This window comes from Oratosquilla oratoria, chromosome 24 (assembly GCF_046742065.1).
Source record: "Oratosquilla oratoria isolate Oo_2021 chromosome 24, ASM4674206v1, whole genome shotgun sequence".
Lineage (NCBI taxonomy): Eukaryota > Metazoa > Arthropoda > Malacostraca > Stomatopoda > Squillidae > Oratosquilla > Oratosquilla oratoria.
Genome location: NC_134800.1, coordinates 50314189 through 50326057, shown reverse-complemented (window position 1 = coordinate 50326057; position 11869 = coordinate 50314189). Strand labels below are relative to the sequence as shown.

Sequence of the window (11869 nt, the reverse complement as noted above, 5' to 3'; positions counted from 1 at the left end):
TATGGGGTAATGTACTACTTGATATGATCATAGAACATACAATGACGCAATGGATACAATAGAATACTAGGTATAAAAATGAGGAAGAACCATCGTGACTGGACCTAATAATCACATCAGAACTCGAAATACTGGACAAGATTGAATATAAGATACCAATAAGTATAAGTGACCACACATTGGTTGAACTGGAACTAAATGAAGAAAAATACATGGAAAAAACGAACAATATAGAAAGGGAAGATTGATGTATGGAAAAACAAATTATCGAATAAGAGAATTCTTTCAAAAAGCAGACTGGGAAAGGATACACAAGGAGGAAACAATAGTAGAAGAGAAATGGAATATTTTGACAAAAATTTATAAAGGAGTGGAAAAGTATGTTCCAAGAAAAAAAAAAAAAAAAAAAAAAAAAAAAAAAAGGATATGTAAAGTGTTGGTACAACAAAAGATGTAGGGAGTTAAAAGACAAAAGGGATAAACCTTGGATAAAATGGAAAAAAGACAAAAGACATGAAAAATTGAAAATATATACTAGTTATAGAAATGAATATGTACAAGTGTGCAGAGAAGAAAAGAGAAAATACGAAAAAGATGTCATAGAAAAATGTAAAGATCAACCAAAAGTATTTTACAGATTAGTAAACAAACTAAGGAGCTGAATACACAGAGGAAATAGAAATGGCAGAAATTATGAACAAGCATTTTAAATCGGTGTTTACGAGGGAGAACATACAACTTAGAGTGGGAGGATAAAGTCCCCCCTATGAAAGAGATATAAGTAACAAGGAAAGAAATAATGAATCCCTTGAGTAATCTCGATGTCAGAAAATCGCATGGACCAGATGAAATGGCAAACTGGATTTTGAGAGAATGCAAGAACGAACTAACAAAATACATAGTCTAATAAACAGTTCATTGAAAGAAGGAAAAGTTCCAGAAGATTATAAAAGAGCAAATATAGTACCAATATATAAAGCGGGAAACAAGGAAGACCCTACTACCTATAGACCGGTCTCTCTTACAAGTACGATAACTAAAATTTGTGAAAGAATGATCAAAATTAGATGGGTAAGGCATTTGGAAAAAACAACAACAACAACATACTGAATCCAAGGCAATTTGGATTTAGACAAGGACGATCATGTGTCACAAACTTAATGTGTTTCTATTCAAGGCTAATAGATGTAATACAAGAAAGAGATGGATGGGCTGATTGTGCATTTCTAGACCTGAAAAAGGTTTTTGATAAGGTGCCACATAAGAAATTGCTAAAGAAATTAGAAACTGCAGGAGGAATACAGGGCAAACTGCTGAAGTGGATGGAAGACTTCTTGCATGAAAGAAAAATGAGAGTGGTGATAAGAGACAAACATTCTAATTGGGATGAAGTGATAAGTGGAGTTCCACAAGGAACAGTTCTGCCCCCAATAATGTTTGCTATATATATTAATAATATGGATAAAGGAATTGAAAGTTATATGAGCTTCTTTCCGGACGATGCAAAATTGATGAAAAAAGTGAACATTGTAGAAGATTGTGAGTCGCTGCAGAGTGATCTTAATAAAGTATGGGAATGGAGTAGGAAGTGGGAGATGGAATTCAATATTAAGTAGTATAATGGAATTTGGAAGAAGCAAAAAGAACAGTGGGATCACATAAATTGGGATGGGAAGAAATTAAAAATGTAGAAAATGAGAAGGACTTGGGAGTCATTATTATGAATAATATGTCACCTGAGAAACATATAAACAAAGTTTTTGGAGAAACTTATAATTTAATAAAAACAATCAAAGTGGCATTTACATACCTGGACGAAGAAATGGGAAAAAATAGTAACTTTGATAAGACCAAGATTGTTGATAAGACCAAGATTGGAGTATGCAACGACGACGAGGTCACCAAGTACAAAAAATGTATAACAAAACTTGAAAGTATACAAAGAGCAATTACGAAATTGGCACCAACACTCTCAGAACTATCATATGAAGAGAGACTAGCAAAACTTGAGCTACAGACATTAGAGCAAAGAAGAGAGAGGAGACCTGATAATTATTTATAGAATCATGAAAGGCATAGAAACTATTGATAGAGAGGATCTAATAAAATGGGATAGTAGAGATACAAGAGGACACGGAAAGAAAATCAAGACAGTTATAGAAGAGACCTGAAAAAGAACAGCTTTCCCCACATGGTAATAGACGTTTGGAACAAGTTAGATGTAAATAGGGTATGTGCAAAAACGATACACGGATTTAAAAACAGTCTAGATAAAACGAGAAGACGGGACACTACGAGCATAGCTCCCCTTCCCATAAAATACAACTAGGTAAACACACACACACACACACACACACCAACACACACCAATACACCATCACATACAGACACCAAAACACGTACATGGCGCGGTTGGTGGAATCCCCGACTGTCAATACGGCGGTCCGAGTTCGAATCCTGCCCAGGGCTGCAAAAAAATTCAATATTGCTGCGCTTCGAGTCGTTACTCCAACTCTCGTGGGCGGGGAGCTGGGTGTGTGCGTGCGTGCAAGGTCACAGCATTACCCATAGATCGGTCATACGAGCTCTGAGCTCTCTTTCGGGAGGGAAATAGCTGCCGATCATGAGTCCAGCACGTGATCCAAAGACCAAGGTGAACACACACACACACACACACACACACACACACACACACACACACACACACACACACACACACACACACACACACACACACACACACACACACACACACACACAAACACACACACACACACACACACACATACAAAAATAAATAAATTAATAAACGCCGCTGACCAAGAGCAGTTGTGGAAAGTGTCGAAGAGCTGTGTATGCTACACAACACGTTAAAATGTCAGGAAACATTTGGGAAGATATACTTATCCTTAGAAACGATCATAAACGTTGGTCAGACTGATGTGACGGGCACACCTTTTGACGTATTGTAACCTTGATCAAAATTCACATTTTACGTCATTGCAACCTTGACTTTGGCCTAGATCTGAGATAATTGATAGGGTTGATCATTGGAATCATCTTTATGGGGTACTATAATGCAGTTATGATTAAAGCAAGTTAAGAGGACAAAACGTGCGTGACATTACAGACAGACAGACGGAACAGAGAAACATAGTTGTCTAAAGTATTTTCAACAACAAACAATATTGAAGAGGGCGGACATATATTCCATCTGGGAGAGAACAGGTAGTTGAAGTATACTGTAGATCAGGGGTTAACCTGGGGTTCGCGAATCCCCAGGGGTTCGTGGATGACTAGCGAAAGATTACTTAAACATTTAAATCTGCAAAGAGACAATGTACATTGTTTTTTAGTTAAAGCTTAACTGACGAATAAAATCATTACAATTTGAACTATACGATATCTATTGCAGTGCCATCCCTGTCAGTGCCGTTTACTACACAAACGGCTCCATCGACTCTACCCGGGGCAACACGGGAGCGGCGGTGGTCATCGAGAAGTGATCATGTAACCATAATCTCACAGATTACAACACAACGGAAAACTACACAGCAACACACATACGAACATACATACACACACACCACCAACCTCTTCCTTCACGTGACCAAACCGTGAAGTACCCCTGATTCCTAAGAACACCTTTTACCCATACACAATATACTATGTAACCTAGATTAATAACCATAATATATAAATGAGCAGAAATAACTAAACATTCTAACCATTGTAAAATAAAATAGTATCCAAAACTTGTATCACTATAATAAATGTAGTAATCCGATAATTTTTTAAGGCAGTTGCATGCAGGATTCGTACCCACTGCACTCGGTCATCCGTAGATCACCGTGACAGCACCCTAGACCACTACACCACAGAAGCTATAAAATCCATGAAACCTGGAATCAAACTGATTCCCGAGGGAAGGGAGATCACTTATTATCGGATTTATGTCGCTGCTATTAGCGAATTTCTCTCAAATGTAGTAATATTAGAAACTGTACACCATTCATTATTGCTGATGCAGAACTTTGCAGATGTACCACACCGACAGAGATAAGATCTGTCAGTCTTGAGGTAAAGAGTAGACAAGGAAGGTCTGGCAGTGTAATCATTTTGTATTAGACTTTTAGAAAGGTCTTGTGATTTTGGTTAACCCACCAGGAAAGGCTAGAACATTACAATCACCTGGAGGACACCAGACCACTGCTCTGCCCTACAGACGGAAATGGTGGCGACCTGGCACGCCTTGGAGCACTCAAGGCAGCCTTACAGGCATTGCAAGAGCACAACCCAACATACAATGTGCGCCTCGTTACCTTCATACTTGCACACACCCAGAGCCTAGCTGCAGAGAACCGACGGGTACGGCTCAACTGGATCTCAAGTCACGTGGGACTAAGAAGTAACGAGGCTAATGACGAGGTGGTACGTGTGGCCACCAGCATGCCCGACGTCAGCAACGACATCCTGCCCAGCGTGCAACAATGCAAGGCGCTGGCCCGGTACACTGCTGCCTGCAGGACCTCTGCTGAACGCCAGGAACAAGAGAAGTCATCAAGCGAACTAGGTCACCCTGCATCGCTTGCACATCGGGTACTTCACGCGGGAGAAGCTACGGGACGACTTCTTCGAGCGGCAGTGCGAACACTAGCCCATGGCCTCCACACAAGTAGTCCATTGGTCCACTACTTGCTGTCTTGTCCTACCACCGTGGAACTGAGGCACTGCATAGCGGATATGGACATTGAACAGAGCAGGGAAGCTAGGGCAGCCTTCCTCGTCTAGAAGGCAAAATAAAATGGAAGTGTGCTGGTGGAAGTGGCGCGCCGCGCGCCTTCACCTCGTTAATTTTTTCATCAACTAATGTGTCTTTTTTGACTAAAAGACACACCTCTCTCCCAAAAGGGCGTATTGAAGAAAGCCTTTAGCGGCGGGCTAGTGGCCCGATCACTTGTTATATAGATGTAAATTTACAATAAAAAAGAAAAGAAAATTCTGACATCATTACCTCTATATTGCAAATGGTTATAGTACCCCCTAACACACACTCTCTATTCAAGAAATATATAGCTAGGTAATGTATCTGCCTGGTGTATTTATTTGAATTACAATATATAAAACAAAGATATTTGCCTAAATTTTTACAGTTAAAAAACAAATTGATAGACAACTGCAAATTTAAATAAAAAATAGAAAGGATTAGATTCCTAAAACATTTACATAACTCTTATATACTTTGCATTGTCTCGATTATGTTCTTTATGATTAGCTTCATGAATTTATATTGTCTAAATCTTGTAACAACTTGTAGTCTCCCTCATTCTTTTATTATTATTGTTTATATCGTCTGCAAATATATAAATGTAACTTTTCGTAACTTCCGTCATATCATTTACGTATATCAAGAACAAGAACCGAATTTTGTATAACTATCCTTTATCCTGTCATCTTGTCCTTCACTACTTATGTATATTTCAGGAAATCCTTGTCTATTCAAAGAGTGTACCCCTGAATCCTCCAAGATACTCAATATTTTATAAAAGTTTTTTGAAGTATTTTTTCAAATGGCTTCTCTAGATCAAAGTATACGCAGTCCACCCAACTCTCCTGCAGTTTGATAATTTTTATGACAGTTGCATGTAGGATTCGAACCCACTGATTTCGGTCATCGTAAGATTAGTTTCACACATCCTTTACCCAGTGTACCAGTCTCTGTGATGGACTGAATAAAAGCTCTGTGAAGGTAATCTTACGGTGACCGAAAGTAGTGGGATCAAATCCTACGTGCGACTGTCATAAAAATTATCAGATTAATGTCGCTGTCACTAGCGAATTTCTTTCATCCCCTGCAGTTTTTCAAACTTTCACGAGTTCAGTATGTTGTGCACGCATTATTTTACATTTCAAATACCAAATTATGTAATATCAAAATGTCTCTTTAAAATATGTACTCCATCAGTTACATTTTGTCTTACATAACTTACCAAACATGTTAGTCAGTGACACTTGTCTGTTGTTCTTTTCTTTTATGAACTGATACTACGTTAGTTTCTTAGTCTTCCAATATCTTTTTCTTCGACGACCATACAATCAGATCACGAATCTAGCTACACTTCTAAGGTGTCCTTCAAGTCCCAATGCTTTTCTCCCATTTTCTTGTTTTCAGTATTATCGTTCTCTTCGTTGATATATGTATAGAGCATATTAAGTTCACCTTTGCAGTTCATCAGTACTATTCCTCTCAATGCAACAATGAAATTATGAAACCATAAAACAATGAAATAATGAAACAATGAAACAACGAGGCAGTGACACAATGAGACAATAAGATAATGCGACAAAGAAAAAATGAAACCAGGAAATACACAAACCAATAAACCAATAAACAAATAAATTAATAAACACATAAACCAATAACACATAAACACATAAACCAATAACACATAAACACAGAAACCAATAACACAAACACATAAACCAATAACACATAAACACATAAACCAATAACACATAAACACAGAAACCAATAACACAAACACAAACACATAAATACAAACAAATAAATAAATAAACAAATAGATAAACAAATAAACAATCAATAAACAAATGTACAAATAAACAAATGAACACGTAAAGAAATAAACAAAAAAGTAAACTAAAACACACACAAAATAAAAGATAAAACAATAAATCATCGAAGCGCAGACAGATGGAAAGAAGGGCAAAAACAAGAAAAGAAGGGAGGAAAGGAGAAAAAGAAAACAAGACAACAACAAAAAACAAGGAAGCAAGTAATCAAAGAGACAAGGAGATAAAAATGAGATAAGGAAATAAGGAAAGAATGATAGCAAGAAAGGATGAGTGAATGTGAGAATGAACGACTGAACGAATGAATGAAAGGATGGACTTCTGAATGAAAGAATGAATGAATGGACGATTGAATGAATGAATGAGTGAATGAATAGATGAAGGAAGGAAAACAAAGACAAAGAAATTATTAAAACAAATAAATAAACAAAGAATCAATGGAAGGAACAACAAAGAAGGAAAAAAGGGAATAAGAAAAGAATGAAAGAAATTGATAAAGTGCTCGGCTCGGAAGATAAGAACTAATGCAAGAATTTTGGGCATACAGATAAATACACATAATGTTTGAGCCATGGTGTTATCAGGAAATACTAATGATTAGATTAAATTTTACTTGGTTTTAAGAGTATGTGAAAGTAGATATTTCCGTTCACTTTGGTAAAATGCAATCTGTGGCTTGACAGCGAAGGTTGTAACGTGGGAGAGGAACAGGAGGAGGCAGTGGGGAGTATTGGTGATCCTATTTTGTAGGGGTAGTATGAACTTATGAAGGAACAGTCTCTATGTCGACGCCACGGGGCGACTCTTTTGATATGATCTTTGTGCAATACGGTCTCTGTAAGATCGTGCAACCTGAGTGTTTTGACTTTGTTCTTTGACTCATGTCCAATGATACGATAGAGTCCAGAGATTTTTGGGGAGAGATTCGAAGTGGGGATGTGGTTGAGGGGGTAAATAATGTCTCCAATCTCCTTGACAGTAGCGCACGGGATTCGAACCCGCTGCATCTGGAAGTAAACTCCCAAGACACACTCCCGTGCGCTACTGTCAAGGAGATTGTCTGATTGATGTCGCTGTTCACTAGCGAATTTCTCAAATAATGTCTCCAAGTTCCAAGGTACAAGTTTTGGCTAATTTGTTATGCAGACGGACCATTTCGTCCTTAGTCAGGCGAAGAGTATTATAGATTCTTTTGAAAATGTTATTGAAATTTGCTACCCTGGACATAATTATTGAAATTGTAAATGGGAGGTAATTCTGAAACAAGGTCACATGAGAGTCTTTTGTCCGAGTCAAAGAGGGCAAAATGAGGTGGTGTGTTTACCTTAAGAAAGTGGGATTACAAGCTGTTACAACAGACTGTGTATAAACACCTAAGCAAGATGCTGTAATGCCTGCCATTTATTTTATATATTTGTTTATTTTTGTTATTACTTGTCTGTTATTATTTATATGATTATTATTTATCATTATTTACCTGTCCATTTGATATAATTGACTAATTACCTGTTTGTTTATTATTTAACTTTATTTATTTTATTTATTATTATTCATATCATTATTATTCTTATTATCTTTATTTGTCTATTTATTTATCATTATCTTTTTTTCGCATCCGACCTAGTTATGGACCAAAAGGTCTCCTGTCGGCATGCTCCTCCTTTGTAATCCTTTGGTTCAGATATTGACCTGTTAATGGAACTGTTAATGCAAGCTTGAATCATGGGGATATGATCATCCCAAGAAGGGTGATGATCAGAAGCAAGATGTTGAAGAACATTGAGAATCTTTCTATTCTGGCGTTCAACTAAGCCATTTGAGCTAGGGTGGTAAGCAGTAGTATTACATTTAGTGATTTGAAAGTTATTACAAGTATTCGAAAGAATCTCATTGTTGAACTCAGTCCCGTTGTCAGAAATCAGAGTTTTCGGTGTAGTGAAGGGACATATGAGTTTATCACTAAGGGTCTTTGCCACGAGTTGTTCTATCTTTAAGTCATTAAAGGTTTTCTCTTGGTCAGGTGTCCAAATGAAGAGGATGTCCTTCTTAAGTACAGATGTTGAAGTAAAGTGAAGTGATGATGATGATATGGTTTAACGTCACAAACTCCCCCTATCGGAAGGCTAGGACGGTACCCCTCACAGAGGACTTTGTAGCGTGGAATTAAACTTCGCTGGTGGCAGGATTCGAACCGCCATCCCCTCGACCTCCCCCACAAGCAACGACGCCCTAACTGGCTCAGCCAGCGAGGTAGCGAATACAAATTGTTATTGTCTGCATGTCCCTGTACGGCCACGTGAATGTGATTTACTTTATGAAGAGATGCTGATGGCAATGCAGGGAGAAAATGGTTTGAATTAATTATACCATTTTGAGCAGGATAAATGACTATGTTGTGTTGCTTCATCAACGTTAAATCTATGAAGATATCAGCAGGAAAGTGAACGTCAGCTACGTAGGCGGTAACTGGAATGGATGGGCAGTCATCTTTGAAGCTAATGTCTAGGAAGAATTTACCAGAATGTATATTTGTTTGTCGTCTACATTGGGTTTGGAGGCGTTGAGACAAAATTTGTTTTCTTTAATCTCTCCGTCTAGACCAGGGGTTCCCAAAGTGGTCGATATCGACCCCCAGGGGTCGATGAGACCATCTAAGGGGTCGATGGGACCATCTAAGGGGTCGACAAATAGCCAAGGGGTCAAAAGGGGGTCAGTAGATTGCTAGGGGGTCAATGAAACCATCCATGGGGTCGAAAGGGGGTCAGTAGATTGCATGGGGTCGAAAGGGGTCAGTAAATTACTATGTGGTCGAAAGGTGTCAATAAATTTCATGCTAACCATTTAAGATTAAATGGTTAGAATGAAATGATCCTGTTCTCTTCCCATACTGAAAGAGCGAGAATAATCAACCAACCAATATCTAAACTTAAAGAAAAACCATGTCAGTTCACTCTTGAGTCGAAAATCCTCCCCATTCTGTGCATGTCGGGAGAATCTCACATACACACAACCACATCGTGAATGAACATAAAGATTACGAGCTTGTGTAATATTATTGGCTTGAATATTACTTATAGTAATATAACAAAGAATATATAATATCACTCTTAAAGCTATTGGTAAATTATAAGTATTTTAAAACACTTATGTTTATGTATATATGAAAGTATCTGTATCATTATTGGAACGCCGCGCCGTCGCCTTGATGAATGTTGCCATTTGGCCCTTTTATAACGGATGATAATAAGATAAATAGATAAATAAATAAATAAATAGATAAAAATAAACGAATAGAATAAGTAAAATCGACAAACACGAAAATTGTGACTATAGTACTTTAGAATTACCATAAGTAATTTATGAGACCAAACAAGAACTACAGTAAAGAATTAAAACAATGATGTCAACAACAAAAATGATAACAATCATAATGATGATAATAACACTATTGATAACTAAGATAATAATAATAATAATAATAATAATAATAATAATAATAATAATAATAATAATAATAATAATAATAATAATAATAATAATAATAATAATAATAATGATAATAATAATAACAAATATAGTAATATTACTGGCATTAATAACAGTAACAACACCAATAATATAATAAATTGACATAATTTGTGAATTAATAGTTTGGGGGTCTATAGAAAACCTTAAACTTTACTAGGGGGTCGATGAGCTGAAAAGTTTGGGAACCCCTGGTCTAGACTGATCTACATCTCATATTATTTCACGAGAAAAACACTGGCGGTGTTGATGGTGTTTACACACAAATCCAATGGTGGCTGTTGTCAAATGAAAATGTCATGTACAATTTATTCTTCACTATATACTGCTTAATCTACTTCTACAACGTACAATACATGAACTGAGTATAGACACTCAGTATTCATGCATATTTTAGATATATTTACAAGCATGGGCACATAGTAAAATTAAATCGGTCGTATGACGACTTGCAGTTGGCAATGGCCGCTACAGGTGTCCTTTCGCGCTCAGCCGAATGACCGCGAGTGAGGTCCGGCACAATATGAGGTCCCGCGAGAGTTTCTGGAGATGTGATCTGACGTGCTCTAGCTAAAATGCGTGCGTGTGTGCGTGTGCACCCTGGACATCTATGGGATTGAATATTTCATTCAACCATCTTGCAACAAAAGAACAAATAATAAACATGTAAAAGGAAATAGAAAGCATGTAAGAAAACAAGCATACAAGGAGACGAGGAAACTGAGAAACTAAGAAAGAAGAATGCAAGAAAGACAGAAAGGAAGGAAGGAACTCATTAAACAATGGAAAAAACCAACTCTGTGTAAAACAACACCTCCTCTCGGGACTCCTACCAGAAGAGGTAATTATGCGAATAGGTCTCGCGAAGATACTTGAACCAACTCTCTGTACAAGTCACCTTGGAATGGCAAAATTGATAATCTGTTCTTGAGTCCAGTTGGCCTTGATGAGCTGCTCGATTCGGCACCAATGGTCGGGGGTGGCGCCAAGGAACTGGTACGAGAGGTTTTGAAGAGGCGAGATGAAGGCACCTGCAGGAAGAAAAAAAAAAAGATCAGTGAAGAGAAACTGAAAAGAAATGGAAAATACATGCACTGGTTTGTCTAAAAGATGGGGAGCAAGGTAAAGAAAATAGTAAAACAATTAAAACGACAGGGTAAAATGAAAATTATAGTTTACACAAATCAGTTTGACCAAGTACAAATATCAAAGGTGTATGGCGGTTCGAGTGCTTGTACTTTCTCTCTTTTTAAACAATTTCACACAACCAGAGGCAAGTTAACACTTTCATAATGGTAATATTTTTTACTTCTGGAGACAAGCTAATTCGTCTATACCGAGAGAAAAAAAAAATCCCCCCCCCAAAAAAAAAGCATATTGTTTTGGCCAGCCTAACTATGCCAATAGGCAGTTAAGGGTTAATCAAGACATTATCGGGTAGTCTGTTAAACCTATACTTTTCAGGGGTTCCTTTATGCCAATAAGAAGCGTCGGGTGTTACCCATAACAAAAATCTCAATAAAGAGGAAATCCTTTAGTATGTCTACTAGCTTTAACAATGTTTATATAATTGTACAAATCCTATTGACATTCGGGTGCAGCGGTTCGCTTTCTTTAGTTAAAAGGAAGTTAATTCTTTCCTTTAACTTACCTATGAAATGAAAGAGTAATGTATGTATGAATCGATTTGGTTTCTTAAACATTTCTACAAGTCATGAATTCAAACGAAAGAAGCATTTGCAGGACAGGT

The 11869-nt window shown here is 37.2% G+C and overlaps 1 protein-coding gene across 1 annotated transcript in view; it reads right to left on the bottom strand.

Annotated features, from left to right (window-relative positions):
* The window catches only part of LOC143038626 (organic cation transporter protein-like), a 94211-nt gene that overhangs the window by 45626 nt on the left and 36716 nt on the right, over positions 1–11869 (bottom strand). The window contains exon 3 of the mRNA XM_076208092.1: positions 11018–11150. Within this exon, the coding sequence (XP_076064207.1) occupies positions 11018–11150 (133 nt within the window). The remainder of the gene's footprint in view (positions 1–11017; positions 11151–11869) is intronic.